Below are 21670 nucleotides of genomic sequence, written 5' to 3'. Positions count from 1 at the left end.
AGAGCAAAAATAAAATCACGGATGTGTTTATTTAAAAAATCTCAGATAGTACTTTAGCTTAGCAAAACTGAAAATCAAAACAGTATCAGGACCTGTTTCCAAGATCATATTTATGTAGAAATGATGATTTAGTACTGCTTATTGTTAATTTAATTAAGGGTTTAAAACAGTGCTTAGAAACATGTTGAAAGTCATCCCTAAACAGATAATATTATTATGTTTTATATGGCACTTAAAGCAATATCTCTGAACAGTTCACTGAAGAGGTACTATTGAAAATCTAATTTGGCTGGATTGCCAGCCTGAAGAGCATTTCAGCTAAAATGTTTACTTCCCAAATGCAGGAGGCTAAGAAATCAGTTACTGTGGCTCACCAAAATATTAATAATTTGTTAATTTGTCGTATTTCTTTCCATTTTGTATTGATACTGACTTTGTGTGACATGGCACCTTGATTATTCTTCTATACCAAAGTGAAATAATAATCTCATGGCTAGTAAAATCTTGTCCTGTTACAGAAATTAATGAATGCAATGATTTACTGTACTGAGGATCCATGTTTTCTCTTTTATGAACAAAACACATAAGAAGAGCTAATCATACTAGAGTGGAAGTTTACACATTCAACATAGCTAGCAGGAAAAAAAAAAAAAAACAGTTCAGAGCACCCCTGAGGGGTTTTGTATTCATTTGGTTGGTCTGTTTCATTGGTTTGGTTGGTCTGTTCTCACTTGTGTTAACACACTTGGGTTTTCTCATGTTTGGGAACGCATAAATTATTTTCATCAAAAGAGTACAAGAGGCTTCCCCACACATACCTTTTAGGACACAGGGAGAAGAGAACAGAGCGCTGGTCACAGTGCCCTGTCAAACCGCAAGCTGCTAGAAGCCAGGTGGGTGGGCTTCTCCACTTGGCCATGTTTTTTAGGTGCTTGTGTCCAGGAGGTTAGATTTCAGAACAGTTAAATCAATAGGTAATCTTATATATACAATGAAGACCTGCAAATAGAGCACTGAAAAGTATGGGGGAGAAAACCTATGATTTTACAATCACCTCTTCTAGATTTGTAGTTATATAAGATAACTATATCTCTAGATATGGTGTTTTATATTAATATTTTACATGCATTTTAATATATGTTTCCTGTATTAATCAAAATTATCCTTATGACATCACACGCTGCAGGACACAAAGGATATGCTTAATTTGGCTATCCTCACGTGTGTGTTACTGTATGAGATGCCCAAGTATTCAAGATGTCCATGCAAGACTAGCAGCTATGACACAAAGCTATAAAATCCATTCCTCTGGAGTTAAATGTCAGGAAGGATGCAAATTAATCTTAAATGACAGAAAAATTATGAGTGTAGGTATATGAATTAAGCCCAAAGAAGGATCCACTGTATCTTGAGCTACAGTTTGTATTTTCTCTAAAAGTTCATTTCTATGTATATCGTCTTCCATTATCACAGTAACACACCTGTTTTATCAGAGTGTCTAACTGCTTTTAGTATGTCTTGGACATTTTGATTTTCTGTTCTGAATAGCATTAAACAGTAGCTGAACTCTGAGATTACATACATTTCTAGAAAATTAATCCAGTAATACTTTATGCTATTTTGAGACATTTACTTCTGTAAATATTTAGGCATCTCCCTGTACCTTTGGAGGGTTTCCAGTGCTCACTTCAGTTGCCTGTTTGCATGATGCACCTTACAGCCAAGATTTGTTGCCCTTCTAAAATGAAATAGTTTGTGCACTTGGAGCTATTTTGCCATAGTAACAAAAAACTCTGACAAGCTGAAGTACTCCTCAGAGAAAACAGGTGCTTATGGACCTGTCAGATATTCCAGGCAGACTGGAAGGAATATCTTTAAAATTAGTTTAATAGTTATAGAATGCAAGAAATACAGGCTTTACCCAACGTGCTGAGCCAAAAATAACATTTGAATTTGAACTGCTTAGTTTAGTTATAAGGTTGTAATGGATTCTTGTGTAAAGGAAAGAACACGAACACTGCTTTGTCATTTTGCGTCATTTTTGGATAACACACCAGCCAACACATCAGTACAAAGGTATATGAATTCCCTTTTTCTTGTACAGTGATGTTTGAGTTGGGACATAAACAATTTGTTAGATTTGTTTGATTATTCTCTTGTATCTACCTTTTCTGAACTTTGAATGCTTGTCACATCTTGTTTTTTACACGAAGTTTAAGTTAGGAGAGTTGAACACTCAGAAAGCTCTTGAGGAATTATACTGTTCAATAAGTAATTTTCAAGGACCTGAAACGAATTGCCTGAGGTAATAATATTTACAATAAATATATTTATTATTTAATAATATATTTGTTATATTTTTTATATTTTAATTATTTTATATTTATTTATTATTTAATAATATTTATATTTACAATAATTGCCTGAGGTACTACACCATAGTATTAGAGCCAAGATATCTCAACATTGCTAACTAGAATTCTGTCTAGAGAATGATTTGTTTATAGAAATAGATGTGCACCTTTGATATGTAGCCACTTCTTCACATAAGCACTTTACTTTTGTGTTTTATCAAGCTGCTTATCCACTTTGTATTCATTCATAAAATTAATTTATCCTTTAAAAGTTATAGGAAGTAAGGAAACAGTCAAAGGAGGTAAACTAAGTCATGTATCTCATGCTTAGATTTCTGAGCTGGAATAATTAATTTGCAATGACTGGCTCCTTTAATGAGTAAAATTCTCAACCCTTATTTATATTGGAGTTATATGTGGTGATTCATTTAGTCGATATACAGTCTGTTTTTAGCAAAAGCTAAATGGAAGGCTTTTTGTTTGTTTGTTTGTTTTCAATTTAGAGAATAGTATTTTTAGACCTTTTTTGAACAAAAGATCTGAAAGCATTTCTTTAGCTTTTATCATTGCTATGTCTTTTCCTTAATTGGAAGCTGATCAGTATTTCAGAAAAACAGGTTTTAAAATGTTTTGAAAAAGATCTGCAAATATATAAACATAGTTGGAATTATTCTTCAGGAGTGGTAATGAAAGGTAGTAGTGAATGAATGTTTTTTGTTGTCTTTTTCATTGTTCTATTAAAAAGAAAAGAATAAGAAAAATTTACACATTATAATAGTGTATAGTGTTTCTTTAAAGCTTATGCCTTCATATTTGTTTCCTACTGATATTTTGACAGTTGGAGCAGCAGCAGGAGCAAAAATGAAAGTCATATATTTGGCATTTTCCTCTGGCAGAAAATGAAAAACCTAAGAAATATCAGAGAATTGTGTTTAAAATAGTCCAACAGTTACAAATTTCACCCTTTTAGAGAGAACGTATGAATGTTTGTCTCTTCTCGCAATACTGCTTTTTATTGTTTTACTTCTGATTTTCTCTTTTGGACTTAAACTGATTGATAACTTATTAAAAATATGGCTCGTAAATTTGTGAAACATTAGTTGTGCTTTGGTATTTGACTTTAAAATTAACTTAATGTTTTATATTCCCCTGTGCATTTATAAATGACAGTGCATTTGCATACATAAAACAAACAAAAAAGAGAATAAGAAAAACATCTTAATGGTTAAGATAGTAAAATGAAACTGTTGACGTGAAATCTCAATGCTGTTGATGAAGATTAAAGTCCGACTTGTCAACAAGCTTCTTACCTGACTGACAACAGATTGTGGCAGCTGTTTTTGTTATGAAATCATCATCACCTATTTTTTGTGCATTTCACTCTAGAAAATAAACAAACCTGTTTATTAATGTGCATATTCCTTTACAGTGGTTATATTCAAATTACTTAAAAACACAAATTACATGCAAAAAATTCATAGACCTAATTCTACATAATCGGTAGATACTAGTAAAAATGATATTTCAAAGTAATATTAAGAATGTTATGCCTCTAATTTTTTTGCAGTTCATTCTTTATTTCTTTCTAATTATAGTTTCCAGCTACTCATATCCATTTTTACACAGAATACAGATTATCGGAAAGGTCTTCCATAGAGGACTGTTGTAAGACCAATGCCTTGATCTCTTCTTTAACTTTACTCCACAAACAAAATGAACTGATGTTCTTAAAAATTATTACTATTATCTTCTTTCAAGATCTCAAATTATCATACTTTAAATAACTTGCTGATGGTTTTCTGACTGTTGTTTCTTGCAATGATACTCAGGTTAGAGAATACAAAAAAGTTATGTTACAGCTTTTGAAAAACAAAGAATGAAAAGAGATGTGGAAAAGATATTAAACGGTATTTAATTACATGAGATGTGTGGGGTAGGCAGCTGATAATTCTCATTGTAAAACAAATTGAAAATATTTTTTTAATTCTTGTGGCTATACTTTTATTTCTTCTTTCTTTTTAGAAAAGCATCAGCACCCTTTATTTTATATTACCACTATTATTTGATTTAATATTGCTGTTACTTACTTTTTATCTTTAATTTCCACCAGGTGTGGCTGTTAGGGTCACTTTGAAGTCATTAACAGTTGCTAAAAGAAAAATAAATTCCTAAAGATCATAATATCAATATTGGAAAATGTACCACTTTTTATAATTACTTTTTAAGTAACTCTAACTGTTGAATAAAAAGCGCTGCAGAACATTCAACATTTCTTCAAACTAAAAAAAAAAAAAGGAATGAGAATAATATTTTTAGTAAATTTGCTGTTACTCAGGAAAAAAATTGAATGAAGATTTTACAGGACAGACCAATTTGGGGGCTTGAGCTTTATTTTGTCTCTTTGGAGACAGCCTCGTTCAGTCTGGGAGTTGTGAGTTATTAATTGCAGATGTTTTATTTACCTGTACCAAATTAGGAGTAATACTGTTCTAAGTAATTATTTGCTTTTTAAGGGCTCTGAGGTAAAAGAAATAACTGGTTTGAAAAAAAAAAAAGAAAAAGAAAGAAAAATGTTTTGCTGTCCGATTCACTTTCCAAAATTCAGTTGTTCAATATCAAGAATATCAGCTACTCTTTCATTTCACTGGTTTAAAAGGAAGATTTTTTGGTCATCCTATATCTAAAACTAACTTACATTTGTTAAATGAATAACAGTTTATATTTATATATATACACATGAATTTAAGTTAACTTCATTGAAACTCAAGCAAAGTCCTCAGTAGGATGAAAATCTGAGTGGATAAAATGTATATGACCTTTCATGGCTTAAAATTATATTGAATTATCTTTACTATTTGTATGTAGTCTGCTGTTTTCCAGTTTAAATTCATTTTATGTCAAACTTGGGGAGCTCTTGCTAACTAAAATTTGCTTATCTGGATGCAAAAATTGCTATCAGTGGTACTGTATGTGCACCCATGCTTTGTATATGGGCACAGGCATATATGCCTTCAGGTACAACTAAGGTTTTTTATATCCATTTACACTGCTAGTATATGTCTTATGCCAGGTAGTGGTATAGCTTGGCCAGTCTGACTAGTGAGGGAGATTTAGACAGAATAGTGAAAATAAATAGGATTTTTTTTTTAATGTGAGAATAAATCTTTTTTTTTCCTTTTTTTTTTTTTCCAACCTGATAGGCTGTTTTAAATGTGGTTTTTTTTCTCAGTTTTTCAATTCTTGATTTTTTTACATTGATTAATAATACTTTAATTCAGTACATGATTTCATGGATTAGTCAAACAGTTGAACCTATAATCACATCTATTCTACCACTAAATTGGTTTGGGTGTTTGATCCATCTTTTAAATTAATAATTATTCAGTTCTTCAGTCTTGCAGATGTCTTTTAAAAATGCTTTTTAGAAGCAACTTGAAGGATAGTGTTTATTTTTTAAAAAAAGTAACCCCTTTTTCTCAAATATATATATTTAAATAACAATGTAAACATCATTCTCCCATTGTATTGCACAAAGTCAGAAGTGAGTGAACATTTCATACTTACAGCAAGAATAAAAGACAAACAAATGTATAGAACCCCGCCAGAATCAAATTTGTCTCTTCATGGCACCTTTCATTTCTGTGTCACTTGAAGGAAGATAGTGTTGCCTAATGATCAGAGACCTGAATTAGGAATCTAGATCCTATAATTTCTCAGGACATTGAATTCTTTTTGGCAATTTATTTCATGGGCTGTGTATTTTAGACTCAAATTGGAGTAATAATGAATGCCCTCCTTTTTAAAGCATGTTGGTATCTTCTAAGCCAACTGCGTTATGATTTCATGAATTCTTATTTAAAAAAAAAAAAAAAAAAGAATTAAAAAAAGTCCTTTAACATTCCAGGGTCAGTAATTGAAAGAAAAGAAACACAAAAGAAATCAAACTCTTTTGTGGACATTTAACTTCTTCTAATGTGAGCGGTAGAGATAGAAAGGTACTAGTATAGAGAGGGAACTATAGGGCAACATGTAATGCAGAAACAAGCTTGGAGTATGCAAGCATCAATTTCACACTGTTTAGTGGATCATGTTAACAAAGATGATGGTTATTGGGGATTAGAATCAGGTTCTAATTAAGACAACACTTTGTTCTCTGCAGATGCATTCAGTGCTTAGGCTTCCACTTTAGTTACTGACATATGGGGAAGTAAATAGAGCAGATATTTAGTGGCTAGTGGCAGGAGCGCTATAGAGGATCCATTAACTGAGTGGGCCAGATCTCAACTGTGAACACCTGAAATGCTGAAAAAATCCTATTAACTTACTTAATAATGTTGTAGTTTTTTGTTTGTTTTACTGATTTTTTGTTTGTTTTACATTTCAGCATTTCTTTATTGTTTTGATTGGTGACTTAAGTGAACTGAAACCCAGTTATATTTTTTTTGCAAAAAGAGATGCCTGAGAACTATATTTATAATAAATTCTCATTGTTCCCATTATTTAAAAAATACTACGTATTCATATACTCCTGAGAAGAGACTGAGAAATGGTATTGCCTTCTTTAAGAATCTTTGCTGAAAATGCTATTACCATTGTGTTTAAAAAAAATCCATCATATGTCAGAAAATGTTCCCATATATTAATTTTTGATGCCATGGTCTCAGTATTGTGATCATATTTTTGTAAGGCATTCCTCTGTGCTTATAACTTGTACCTCAAGATAGTGCTTATTCTCTAGTCACACTAATTTGACATGGACATTTATTTACTTATTTATTTATTTTTGAGAAAGCGAAAAGGAGGTCTCTGTAGTTCTAATTTAAATATCAAGAGAATTTGTACATAAGAGCTACATAATTTTATTGCTATTTCTAGTCAGTAATCTGTGTTTCCTCTTCTACAGAATTTTGGGCATAGTCACAGTAATTCTTAAGACTTCATGTCATATCACACTAGGCTAGGGAAACAGCACATATTTGAAAGTTTTAAGGAGTACTGGATCCATGTGTGTATTCTGTAATGCTGGTATCATCCTTTGACATTGCTTCTGTATTATGCTGTTCTTTAAATGAAATAGATGTTCAAAACTAGTTAACTATAGTTTAAACGGCTGGCTCTTTTCTTGAAATGTTAAAAAGGTTCAATAATCTGAAATAATAGTTGTATTTCCATGTTTGTGTCTGTAGCAATGGCTTCTTTTGCTTACAAATCCCTTTGAGTGTGGGGTGTCTGCAAAATAAATGACTGACAAATACATTCACATGATCACGTTACTTTCAGATTTTACATAGCAGCAGGCAGAAGATGCAAAATATCTGTTATACACTATTATATTTGAATTTAATATATCAACAAAGTGGAGTAACCTGTAAAAGTTGCAAATAGCTTTGCATTTTGTATTTACAATTTTAAAACTTCAATTTAAAGATCCTCTTTTTTTTTTTTTTTTTTTTCCTGTTGACCATATTTTTTTTACTGTAGTTTTACTGCGGCAACAAATTCTCACTTCGTTTTCTATCTTCAAGAGGAGCTCAATTAAGGAAGCCCTGGTTCTTATTTGCATCTTAAAACAAAACTTACTGCTTTCACTTTTTACTTCCTCTTTACTATATTGCTTACATTAATTTCTAACATACTTAAAAGATAACAAAATGTCTTATTAGCAGTGCATAATAAGTCTTATTAAGAAGTGCAAAATGTCTTATTAACACGTACACCTAGGCATTTTGGAAATGTCACCTTGTAGTGTTCCCTACTGCTTCTTCCAGGAAGAATGCCCTTAATGAATTTTCTGTTAGGACAGCTCTAGCACTCTTTTCCCCATTACTTGCTATAGTAATTATGCTAGCAGAAGTGTAGGAGTGGCTAGGGTAAAGAAAATGCCTATAAGGAAAAAGTAATTATGACAGGAAATTCACTTGCAGAGCTTCCATCAGACACCTCTGTAGGTGTCTCATATTTATACACTTTTTTATTTCACAGTCTATTTATCTAATCATAAGCAATCATTCTGAATTGTTTATAAGGGAATTTTGTCTCATACATTTCAGAAAACAAACAGGATTTTATTTATATTTTTTTTGTAAGAGGTACAGTTGATCATCCAGAAACTAATATAAAAGGTTTGGACGTAATTTTTGTGTTTCCAATTTTTTCTTAATGAAAATAGATTATTTTCTTTATTTTAATTATTTCAGAGTAAACATTTAATGATGACAATCTGATGATCATCACATTAAAAATACTTTTAAAAAAACACAAAGCAAAACAACAATAATCTTGGAGAAGTGTCTCAGAGGTGCCTTTTTTCGATATAACTATATATAGTTAAATAATATTGATAGTTGTGTTCTTGTTTATGTTGATTCAATCCTTTTAAGTTTTTCCCATGCTGTAGTCATATCCATACCCACATCCACACAAAACTGCCTTACATTATTTCTCAAAAGGAAAGAGAAAAACAATCCTCCCCCATATCTAACAAATCTTAAGTATTCCTCCGAAGATTCAGAGTTTTATCTACTGAGGAACTCATTTTATCTAAATATATCTACGTAAGCATTAGTCTGCCATAGTCATCCAAACTCCCCATATAGTCAATGAAAAGGGCAACTGTAAATGGCAGTTTGGTCTGTGTTAAGACAGGTAATGTGAATTATGTTCTGTCACCATTTTCTCTCTACTGACTGGGGAAGGAGCCCTTAGACCAGGTGCTTAGCGTTTGCATGGTGAAATTTAGGTTTTGTGAATCACATCAAAGGAATTTAACATAGATCTCTTAACTCTTGATCACCTGAATGTTTCAAATACATTCTGTGTGTTAGCACAGAATAACAATTAGCAGAAAAGTGAAGTTGCAAGTTAGATACTATCTAACAAAATCTTTTTATTTCTTCACAAACAATAAATTTCCCATACAGCAACTTTTCTTGTGATACTTCCTTTATTCTTAACCAGATTTTAAAATATTTTATTCATGGTTTATGTCCAATTTCTTGTTTGTACCTTATTTTATTATTAGAGATGAACATTCATGTTTGTTTTTAAATTGCAATATAAAAGAATTTGAGTCTAACCAAATGGAGCATATTTAAATACTACATTACCATATTTTCTAGTGGAATGTACTGTCAGTTTTTTGGTCCACATAAAATAAATATTACATTAAAGGAAATGGTTTTATATGCATAGTTATTTTTATTACCAGAAACAACTCTGCTTTTATGCTTCTATGTATTCTCTTTGCCTTTCTATGTCTTCATTAGTTGTGATTTAGAAATGAAATATTGCATGTTATAATCCAGGAATATTAGAAGATACATCAGGAGCAGGTGAACATGTAGATTAAATAATACACAGCATATTGCCTGATTTTTTTATTGAAATATAAAGTAGATAATGAAGAACACTATTTCAAAATCTGGCAGGTCTACCATATTTATTGTAAAGGACCTGTGTTTGATCACAAAACATAAACTTGGATATTTTGTCAAAATAATTATACCTATATTTGTTATTTATAGCTATACGTATCCTAGGACTTTAAACCACTCTCTATTATATGTTTTCTTTTTAATAATGCTCTCATAAAATGTCCATTTTAAAACTTATAAGGTTTTTCATCCTGGAATCAATTTTAGCATACGTTTAAAAACATCAACAAAAATAAGAGATAGCAAAGCAAGGTATGAAAAGTATGACATGAATTTGTAGAAAGAAGCAACATATTCTCTAAGATCATTTTATTAAAAGCACGTTTTTCTTTGCATTAAAAACTGAAGCAACATTATTCAAGGCTCAGGTACTCTGGCAGTGTAAGTTCCTTCTGAAGTTGGTAGTTGAAGTCCTTTTCCTGTTCTAGCAGACAGAAATGAGATATGTTGGTTTTCTCTTTTAATATTGAGAAAATCTAAACAAGTAGCTTGTCTTGTTGGATGCTTATTTTTTACAGCGCTAGAACTTGGATAAGATGAATTCTGCCATGTAGATTACAGAGATAAATGGAAGGGAAACCATTGGCTTTTGATATGCTGCTGCTGAAATAGCAGTATAGTGCAGCTGATGAAAAAAAAAAAAGTTAATTGTATACTCTTACAATGGCTGGAATTGTGTGGGTGTCTGTCAAAAAGTATCTGCCAAATTTAGTATAAACATAAAAATGAATAATTTTGTAGAAAATCACCATGACTATCTGTGCTTTCACATCAAGGTTTCTGTTTCCTAGTCTTTGCAGGCACAGAGGTGAGGTTCACTGGTTGGTAGTTCTCCAGATCCTCCTTTCTACCCTGTTAAGAAATGGGAGTGATGTTTCCCTTTTTCCAGTCACCAGCGACTTCACCTGACTGGCCTGACTTTTCAATGGAGAGAGGCTTTGCAACTACTTTAGACGGTTCCCTCAGGACCCTGGGGTGCATGTCATTAGGCCCCATAGACTTGTACCTGTTCAGATTCATCGTGTGGTCTCGAACCTGCTCTTCGTTTACAGGAGGAGGGATTTTGCTCCCCCAGCCCTCACCTAGAGGTTGAGGGATTTGAGAGATTTGGGAAGCCTCACTGGCAATGAAGACTGAGGCAAAGAACTAGATATGAACACAGATACAAACATGAAACCTACAACCACAAGTCACCAATGTGTAACTCTAAAAAGTGCATTTCACATGTGTTCTTTTTGTACAAAACTCAATTAACTTTCTTACCTTATCTTAAAAAAAATGAGACTAAATAAATTATAAATATTTTTTTCAAACAATTCTTGGGGATATATTTTTAATTTTCTGGGCAATTCATGAATAGGTATTTAGTGAAATCATAATTTAGTTTTAGTAATTTTTGTAAGGAAATTTCTGCTTTTGCATTTCTGGGCACCAGTCTCCTCCACCTTCTTATGAACCGATTGTTCATACTTGCAATCTTGTCATTGTGTAATTCAACTGAAGAAAAAAATATTCATAAGTTTTAACTTCATCTACTTACTGATTTTTGTATTTTAATGAATTATACGGTAAGGTTTTTGATAATGTTTATAATAACTTTTTAATAATAAGAATGATTGTCACCACTCAGTGGTGATGCGTAACTTTAGTATTTGATGGCTCTAAAAGATTATGACAAGGACTTCCCTCTTGGTATGACAAAAACCAGAAGTTTCTTCACTTCTTTTTCTAAATGTCTTTCTGAAATCAAATAAGACTAACTGAAATCAGTAGGAGTGCTTTCAAGCTTTACTTATGATAGTCAAATAATTTGTCTTAAGACTAGAACAGATCATATAACCTGTGATTATGTTTTGAAATAATTTTCATTTCATTGTAATAGGTCATAAAGCTTGCTTTTGAAGAGTTTGAACTGGAAAGAGGATATGATACCCTCACTGTTGGAGATGCTGGGAAAGTTGGTGATACAAGGACAGTGTTGTATGTGTAAGTACAGAATTTCAACAGTTTTCCTTGGGAATTTGTTGTTATATGTTGCTCATTCTGTATTATGAGATGTAGAATCATAGAATTGCTTGGGTTAGAAGGGACCTTAAAGATCATCTAATTCCAACCCCCCTGCCATGGGACTCCTCCCACTAGACCAGGTTGCTCAAAGCCCCATCCCACGTGGCCTTAAACACTTACGCAACTTCTCTGGACAACCCATAGCAGTGCCTCACCACCCTCATAATAAAGAACTTCTTCCTAATGTCTGATCTAAGTCTCCCCTCTTTTAGTTTAGAGCCATTACCCCTCGTCCTATTGTTACCTATGTCAGGGGTGTTGGAACCAGATGATCTTTGAGGTCCCTTCCAACCCAAGCCATTCTACGATTACAGTCCCTGACAAAGAGTCCTTCCCCAGCTTTTCTGTAGGCCTCTCTAGGTATTGGAAGGTTGCTATAGGGATGTATATCTGTTTAACTTCATAATTTTAATTTATGTAATATGTTTATATAATGTAAGCTAATATAATGCATATTTAATGTAAGCTTTAAATTCAAACACTGTCAAAGAAAATGGTTCATTACAAAATTCCCCTCAGATCTTTAGAAATATCATTATGGACACACCAAAATGTTACAGACCTAATATTAATGACCAAATACTGTAGAGAACTCAAGAGATAGGATTTTTTTAAAGCAACTAAAATTGTTTGTAGTATCTGAATAACTTTAATTGTATATAACAAGTGATTAAAAAAAAGTCTGTAGTAATTCACATATTTGATTATGTCTGAATGAACGTTGGAAACTGGCTAATTCAGGACAGTAAACGGGAGCTTTAAAAAAAAAATGGTAAGGAGAAAATTTAGGGAGTTGATAAATAGCTGTATAAAAATTTGTTCTTGTACAAGCTTTCTATAGTGTCTAAACTCTAATAAACCATTAGCAATTATCTCATATGTGTAACCTCATAGCTCTGCCAGTGTAGCTAGATGGGAATAGGAAGGCATACCCATGTTTAAAAAGGAGAAAAGATAAAAATCAGTTTGACTATTTAGCTCAAGTTTAATTTCTGGAAGAGATTGGAAAAATAATTAGAAAAAGTGTTTTAAATACATGTAAAATAACACTGAGATGGACAGATTTCAGTTTATTAAAACTATCTAGTTCTAGGATTTATAGTAAACATCTCAGAAAATCTTATCTTCAACAGCTTAATTAATTAATGGAGGACATTCCTGTGCATTTTATGAATTTTAACAATTGCTTCATCTGTAAGCGTAGCTTGTTGAAAAATTAGCAATATTATTTTATGATATATGCATGCTGAGATGGTTAGCTCTAGAAATAGAGTAACAGAACTTACTGAAAATTAATCTAAGTATATTTAAGCTATTAAGTTCTGACTACAGTTGTTTATTATATTTAACAGAGTCTGGCTAGGAACTAATTACTACCCTTAGAGCTAATTCAATAGTGGTAATCATGTATGAGGTCAAGATTATCAATCAAGATTTTTCTTGCCATTGTTTTGTGGTCTTAAGTTCTTGTTAATTAAAATACCACTTTGCTTTAGAAAGTCTGCTTTACTTTGAAATGTTTTTCTTTATATTTTTTTCTTGCAGCATTTTCATTAAAACTTAATTTCCTTTTTGGAACAGTTTCCCTTAAATCATGAATCTTTATATATATATATATATATATATGTGTGTATAAATACACACGTATATATGTTTAAAACAGTTTCCTTCTTTTCCTTGATACAGAGAAGAAATAGCAAACTAGTGATTCAGACCCTTCTGCTTATGTCAACTGTTTGAATCCACTAACAGTACATGAGAAAGAGATTTTATTTTTTTTAAATAAATCCTGATCTTTTTCTTCTTTTCCAATATAATTTGGAAACTTATTTGGGGCTTGGAAAACAATCATAATTTGTTACTTTTTTTAGCAAACAAATGGAAAACAGATCTTTTTATACATCTCATACACTATTGAATCTGACTTTCTGTTAACTTTTATTTCATATTCCTTAAAAAAAAAATCTTGTTTCTGAATCATTAAAAATCTGTAAAATTTAGGAGAGAAAGAAGGTGTTGTTTTTGTTGCTGTTGTTTTTTGTTTGTTTGTTTGTTTGTTTATACTCTCTAGGAGTTTCTCCCTTGATGGAAAAAAAAAAAACTTTGTCTTTCTGAAAGCTGGCTTCTCATACCCTCTGAGTCTGTTTAGAGTACTGAGAAGCTTTGACTTCCATGACTTCATTAGTTGTATCAATTGCCACAACATTTTTAACTTCTTTCATATAGAGATAATCTATGACTGTGCATCCCCACACTGAATTGTGTTTGGTACTGCCACCCTGTTTGAATGGTCTCCAAGTCTCCATTCCTGAGCTTGCTAAACTGTCTTCAGGTGGTTATGGACTGAGACAAACTAAATCAGCAAGGGCATGTATTGTCAGACGCATCAGAATTATTATAATAATAGTCTACCCTATATCCTCCTAGTTGAAGAAAGTAGTCCTATGTATAGAGCTATACTTAGGAACACCCTAATAAAATACAACTTTAAACAAGACAAAACTATTCTGGTCTTTATTGATTTCTGCCCCTTTTTTTTTCTTTCCTGTTCGTAGTCCAGGATTCACAGATTATGAGGAAATAAGTAATGTGAAAAGTTTATTCAATTAAGGTTTTAGTATCTATACATTGTTTTATTGCTTTCCCTCTTTTTGTACAAGAGCCTTCTCTGTATCCAAATTTTGGAACAAAAATTTAATTTCTTAATACCCTTCAGAAGAATGGGTAAGATTCTTTAAGCATTCAGAAGAAAGGGACTTAAAGAAGGAAGGGGGTATTTCAGTAAATCTGAGTAATGTAACAAAATATTTTAGATATGAGTTGTACATCTCCTTGTTCACAGCCTTTCTGGATGGGATTCTAGGTTTAAGACAGAGGGGATTTCCAATAGCTTGCCTCAATCTTCAGTTCTTACCTTGCCTCTGTTCAGCCTCTCCGCTTTGCTCATGTCTCTGCTTCTAAATTGCAATAATATTGACATCTGGTTGGTGGTGTTTGTTTCTGCATCTGATATCAGCTTTGACAGAGATATTCTACTACACTTTTCAAGTTTGAATTTTGCCTCTACCTTTTAAAAAAATTTATCACCAAGATCTGAACAGTTGTTCATATGCAGTATTTGTAACCTGATTGCATATGGTAGGCATTTTTCACTATTAAGAGATGAAGTAATCCATAAGGATTTTGGTTTTCTTAATCATTTTATTGAAACTCATCTTTTTGCATTAAGATGGCCATGCCTCCACCACTGTGAGGGTGGTGAGGCACTGGAACAGGTTGCTCAGAGAAGCTGTGGATGCCCCATCTCTGGAGGTGTTCAAGACCAGGTTGGATGAGGCCCTAGGCAACCTGATCTGGTGGAAGGTGTCCCTGCTCATGGCGGGGGGGTTGGAACTAGGTAATCTAGGTCTCTTCAGCCCTGAGAAAAGAAGACTGAGGGGGGATCTTATCAATGTTTATAAATACCTTACGTATGTATAACCTCTATCTATTAACCTCTTTTCAGTGTTTTGTGGGGACAGGACAAGGGGTAATGGCCACAAAATGGAGCACAGGAAGTTCTGCACCAACACGCAAAAGAACTTCTGCACAGTGAGGGTGATGGAGCACTGGAACAGGCTGCCCAGGGAGGTTGTGGAGTCTCCTTCTATGGAGATATTCAAGGCCCGTCTGGATGCCTACCTGGGCAGCCTGCTCTAAGGAACCTGCTTTGGTAGGGGGTTGGACCCGATGATCTCTTGAGCTCCTTTCCAACCCCTACAATTCAGTGTTTCTGTGATCTTTAAGGTCTCTTCCAACCTAGAATCATAGAATCATGCCAGCTGGAAAAGACCTCTAAGATCATCTAGTCCAAACTTTAACCAAGCACTGAAGTCCACCAATATACCATACCACTAAGTTCTACATCTGCACATTTCATGAAGACCTCCAGGGCTGGTGACTCAACCACTTCCCTGGGCAGCCTACTCTGGTGCCACACAACCCTTTCAGTAAAGAATTTTCTCCTAATTTCCAACCTAAATCTCCCCTGGCACAACTTGAGGCCATTTCCCCTTGTCTTATCACCTGGTGCTTGAGAGAAAACCCAGTCCCCACCTTGCCTCCTTTAAGGTAATTGCACAGTGTGATAAGTTCTCCCCGAGCCTCCTTTTCTCTAGGCTAAACAACCCCAGTTCCCTCAACCTCTCCTCATAAGACCAGTTTTTTAGACCCCTCACCATCTTCCTTGACCTTCTCTGAACATACTCCAGCACTCTTGTAGTGAGGGGCCCCAAATCAAGCTCAGTATTCAAGGTGCGGCCTCGCCAGAGCTGAGCACAGGAGGACAATCATTTCCCTAGTCCTACTGGCCATGCTATTTCTGATACAAGCCAGGATGCTGTTGGCTTTCTTGGCCACCTGAGCACAATGCTGGCTCATATTCAACTGGCTATTGACCAATACCTCCAAGTCCCTTTCCTCCAGGCAGCTTTCCAGACACTCTGCCCCAAGCCTGTAGCATTGCATGGGGTTGTTTTGCCCCAGGAGCAGACCTGGCACTTAGCCTTGTTGAACTTCATACACTTGGCCTTGGCCCATCGGTCCAACCTATACAGATCCTTCTGCAGAGCCCTCCTACCCTCGAGCAGATTAACAACCTAAGTCTTTATGTGATTCTGTGTCAGAATTGTAGGTGTATACAGATTATCACTGATAAATTATTTAAGTTTTATGGTGTGATTCACCATCTTGTCTGTTATATGTTGCATTGAAACACATATACCTGTACATACCTATCACCATTGCCATATGAGAAATAGCATTTTCCATTTAAATTTAAGAAATCATTGTATGCTATTTGAATTTGATCAAATTGGTTTTAGCAAGTTCTCGTGGACACGTGCTCTGTAAGGCAGGCAAACTAACTTACCTTATTTTTAAAAAGCATGGAAAAAAAAAAAAAACACAATACAAATCTAAACAAGTGAACACAATTTATCTCACACAGTCCTTCACTTCTCTAATAGCTAATTACTTAATGAAGTATTTAGGTTTCTTAGTTTTATTAAAAGTGTTTAATCATTGTTAATTCAAATACAGTCATTTTTTCTAAGACTTCATATTGTTCTAATCTGCATAGAATAGCTAATTTTATCATAAAATAACTGATCAGTACATGAGAGTGATATATTGTGAACAGGCCTAAATATTATATTTTAAATACGTTATTTATTTATTTGTAATGTATGCCTCAGTAAATGACTTTGCAATGTATCCTACATGCAGCCTCACTGGATCTAGTGTTCCTGATCTTATTGTAAGCATGAGCAACCAGATGTGGCTTCATTTACAATCTGATGACAGCATTGGCTCACCAGGATTCAAAGCTGTTTATCAAGGTATGAACAAAAGTAACCATTTTAAACTCATGTTGTAACTTTCTTCATTATATCCCCAAAAAATCTACTTCAAATATGCATTTAGTCTTTTCACAGATTTACAGTTTTGATATTATCTCTGTTCTGTTGTCGATTAATGGATAATGGAGCTAAATGGATTTGCAAATACCCACAGAAAAACTAAAAAGGATCAGAAGTAAAAATGGAATTTAGTGTTCTAATGCTTTTTGCATGAAGGTCAATACAAAATACAGATTTCTATCATCTTTGAAAAATCTAAAATGTTACGTGCTGCTAACCTGTGTAATTCTTTATATTAGATACTATTTGAAAAGTATGGTTAGTTTTGACTTTATTCAGGTAGTTACAAAACTGAAGTTTCATGCTTCAGTGAAAATCTTCACAGACCTAAGTCAAAATCAGCATGGAACAAAATCAACAGAACAGATATATATGATTGCAGAAAATAAGGAATACTTTAATTTAACAACAACAACAAAAGTGATTTAAAGTGTCCTACCCTCATTTGTGTTTCTTCAGCCTCAAAGAAATTAGAAACTTTTCAAGATAAACAATCGTTTTTTGCTTGATTGTAAGTTTCAAGCTGATACATTTCGAGGTTGATTCATTTGAGTAAAAAATACTTGTTGATATGCATGTATGTATTGAAATGCCTTGAATTTTTTTGTTGCTGATTACATTGTACTCTAATGACGAAAAGAGCAAGAGGGGAAAATGTTTCCCAGTGGCCATCCAGGAAAGCAGAGATGGGGTGTTCACACCAGTATCTTTCTACAGACGGTCTGTCTATTGAAGCAGGTGGTGGTGATGACAGGGTGATGATATTTTCACCATGCTTTTTCCCCAGTACTATATACTTCTGTTTCGAACTCAAACTCACCACTGATGGTTTCCGTTCATGGAATTGTTGGCAGTATGCTAATTAGGTCATGTTGTATATTCATAGGTTGTTACATTTTTGTGCTCATATTATTGGATAATAATTATTGCATTCTGTGGTGTTTTTTTTTTTTTCTTTTTTGATGTGAGTTGAAATCTATGAAATAAGTATGAAGAGAAGGAGAAAGAAGGGGTAATACTCACGACGGTGACAATCACTTCTGATGAGAATCCACCAAAAAACTATTGGGATTTGCAGGTTCATGGCCATGAGAATAAAAACATTAGAACAACAAGGAAAAAGTACCATCACAGGGGCACACAGAGGGTCTTGAAGAACTGTCACTGTTGCTTAAGTGAAGTGTTACAGAGTTGAGAGTAAAAAAACAGATGCAGGCTTATAGCATTACTATGTCTAAGACTTTAAGGTATCACATCATGGTATGATCAAGGATTACGCTGCAACACATTCAGCATATGCAGTTATACAGCTCAAGTATGTAGTATTGCCTAAGGACAAGGACATACTCTTTTATTTAAGTTAATCCCACCCCTTCTCATTCCTTCTTTCACTATTTCATCTTTTTTACTTGCTTAATTTTTAAGGGCTGTGTTTATTCAAACAACATATTTTCTTTATAGAATCAGTTTTTTGAATTCTATAAAGTGGGAAGTGTGAGTATATAGTGGAAAGGAAGTACTGGTACAAGTTATATGTCTGTCAATTTGCATTTTGTCCTCAACCCAAAATTATGAACTTATATCCCTCTGAGAAAAAAAAAAAAATTTAAAATTGATCTGGTCCGTTATTTTCTGCTATTGTTAGTCTTCCTGAGATTTCTAATCTAAAGACTTTATTTTTGTATATGTATTTGCCTAATTTAAAAAAATAAATTAATCTTAATTTCCTTTTCCTTAGAGTTCGATCTCTAACTCCTGGGGGCTTTTTGAAAACACCTGAAGTATACACTGTGAAATTTATATTAGTAGTAGCATCCCTGTTATGAAGTATATTGTTATCACTTGGAAAGCCAAAAGCCTTCCAATCTTGTTATAAAACCATTTGTGTGTTTTTGTAGTTTTGGAAATTAGTTCCAGCATTTTTAAATATGAAATGTTTACAATCTCAGAAATATGGGAAATGTCTTATTTCTGGGTAAATTATAACTTCTTGGTTTTACCAATAACCGTATAACCAATGCTCTCATCTCATCACTTTTATTAGAATTTTCTCTCTCCCTCTCTCTTTTTTTTTTTTTAACCACTGTCGAACCTTATATCTGTCTGTGCTCTCAATGTATCTTCTGCTGTTGGACAAGTGTAAAATCTTAAACCTCTGTCATGTCAAATGACCTCAATGATTCTGCTTCCTCTTTAACAGTCAAAGAACCTGTCCAGAAATAGATTCTCATTTTAATGATGGGAAAATTAATGGTTTGTGACGTGTGACCTCAAAGTCACTGTCTTTGTAATTGCAGTTAGCTAAGAAGAAAGCAAACTGCAGGCTTTGATGGCTGATAAGTGGTCTGTAGAGGCTAAGTAAAGCGTATACTTCTTGGAGCCTCTTTTTACCCGTTTGAGTTTTGCTCCAATTAGAACATGACTCCTCCTTCTTTCCTACTATTTTTTTACAATTGATTGGCTGAATTTTGGTTCTGTATCTATCACAGTAAAATCAATTATTTTTAATTATTTAATTTGAATTATTTTAAATTTAATTAATATTTTAATTAATATTTAATTATTTACTTTAATATTTAAATATTAAATATTTAAATATTTACTTTACTATTTATTTATTTAATTAATATTTACAATATGTCATAGCAGTTTATAGAAAATTGTATTAGCGGGGCTTTGTCTCACTTTAACTATGAAATTGGTTATGAAATTTTGATTTCTCTACCCACCCATCCTACGTTAGAACATGCACCTAAAATGGCATGAAATGACCACTGTAAATTAGATGATATGCTTTACAGATTAACTACAGATATGTGTCATTTAAATGGTAAATTTACTAATTTTTACAGTTTACCTAATGGACTAAGGGAATAACATTTCTTTCCATATGCTTATACCTCTTCTTTGGCTCAACTTCAGAAATATCTTAATGTCAGAAATATGTTGTAGTATAAACAACATGCTATCTATATTCCTGTTTCTCAGATTTCTCTGAGAGATGCAACTCTACACTAGTTGGATCCACAAGAAAGATTTAAGACATAGATGCTCAGGAAATACTTACTAGTAATATTTTTGAATACAGAAGAATAGTATCACTCTATGCAGTAGAATGTGAGCTATGGAAAGCACAGTTGGCAAAATTAATATTAAGATTAGTTTGCTAAACTGACAAAACTGATAAACAGCTTCTGAGTTAGAAATACGACAGTCACCTTGATATTTATTCTGTAACTTAATTGTCGTGTATTATAAGGACGAAAGTCATTTTAACTATACATAAGTTACATTATTTATAAATAAAATGCAGGATGCTACAAACCACCTTGACTTTGTTGTTAAACTTTCTAAACCATACTGGAACCATATTATTTTTACTAAACCAAAAATTACTAACTAATATTAAAAAAAAAAAAAAGGCAACAACAACAACAAAAAAATACTGAAGAATGTTCTGCACCTAAGGTTACTTTCCTTAAAAAGCTATTTTATAGACAGTATCTGAAAGTCCTTCATTCTCTGTTGCAGGTACCTAAACTTCTTAACAGAGTGGTTCAGTAAATTTCTGAAAGAATTCTCTGACGGTATCTACAGTTTCTGTGAAAAGGCCAGGAATTCTTTCTGTCCTAGCAGAAAGGCATGTCGTAATATCATACCTAAGCTTATCAAAGCATCTATACAGAAATTCTTTCATGTTCAAACATTTCTTAATATAAATCCAAACAATTTGCCTGTTATGTAGATGAGATAGACAAAGCCATTGACATGCATATCCAGGCCAGGGCATATCATGTTATGCCTTGCAACAATATCACACAATGATGTCAAGTCAAGAAGTTGGTTGGCTCTGTGCACCTTCCTGATGGCACCTAGGTCTCAGCCAAAAAAAAAAGAATTATAAGGTGAATACTGTGCCTGAGTTTGACACACTTCACTTACGTCACGTGTGCCATAACTAAAAATAGGTGCTCTATGGCTGGTAAAGTCGAGGGTGGATTGTGCAGCAGGCTGATCATTATACTACTTCCATGATTGTACTCCCATCAACTGTGCTACGCTGATGCAGAAACGGATGCCACAGTCAGCTTGAACTTTTAGACATAAATGCTTTAGAATTTTATTAAGCTCGGGATTTTTCTCCCACTCAAGCCTATAAACCTGTCAGCCTGATAAAAATATTTTACCTTTTGACTTCCAGACTTTTTGATAACGTGTATAACAACATCTGCTTGGCAGTCTGTTTAGAACTCACTTTTTATTCATGCCTTCACATGACTATAAAATAATGAAGTTACTTCATTTGCCTATCCTTTAGTTCCATCAGAGCATTATAAAACAAATCTGGTGACCCAAT

General features: G+C 33.3%; 1 protein-coding gene across 1 annotated transcript in view; it reads left to right on the top strand.

Moving 5' to 3' along the window:
• CSMD1 (CUB and Sushi multiple domains 1) overlaps nucleotides 1–21670 on the top strand; it is a 1150797-nt gene that overhangs the window by 821504 nt on the left and 307623 nt on the right. Inside the window, exons 11-12 of the mRNA XM_035542943.1 lie at nucleotides 11670–11773; nucleotides 17120–17232. Coding sequence (XP_035398836.1) covers nucleotides 11670–11773; nucleotides 17120–17232 — 217 coding nt within the window. The remainder of the gene's footprint in view (nucleotides 1–11669; nucleotides 11774–17119; nucleotides 17233–21670) is intronic.

The sequence above is a fragment of the Cygnus atratus genome, chromosome 3, assembly GCF_013377495.2.
Source record: "Cygnus atratus isolate AKBS03 ecotype Queensland, Australia chromosome 3, CAtr_DNAZoo_HiC_assembly, whole genome shotgun sequence".
NCBI classification, from domain to species: Eukaryota; Metazoa; Chordata; class Aves; order Anseriformes; family Anatidae; genus Cygnus; species Cygnus atratus.
The sequence above is the reverse complement of the archived record's forward strand: the minus strand, read 5'-3'. Positions and strand labels throughout refer to the sequence as shown.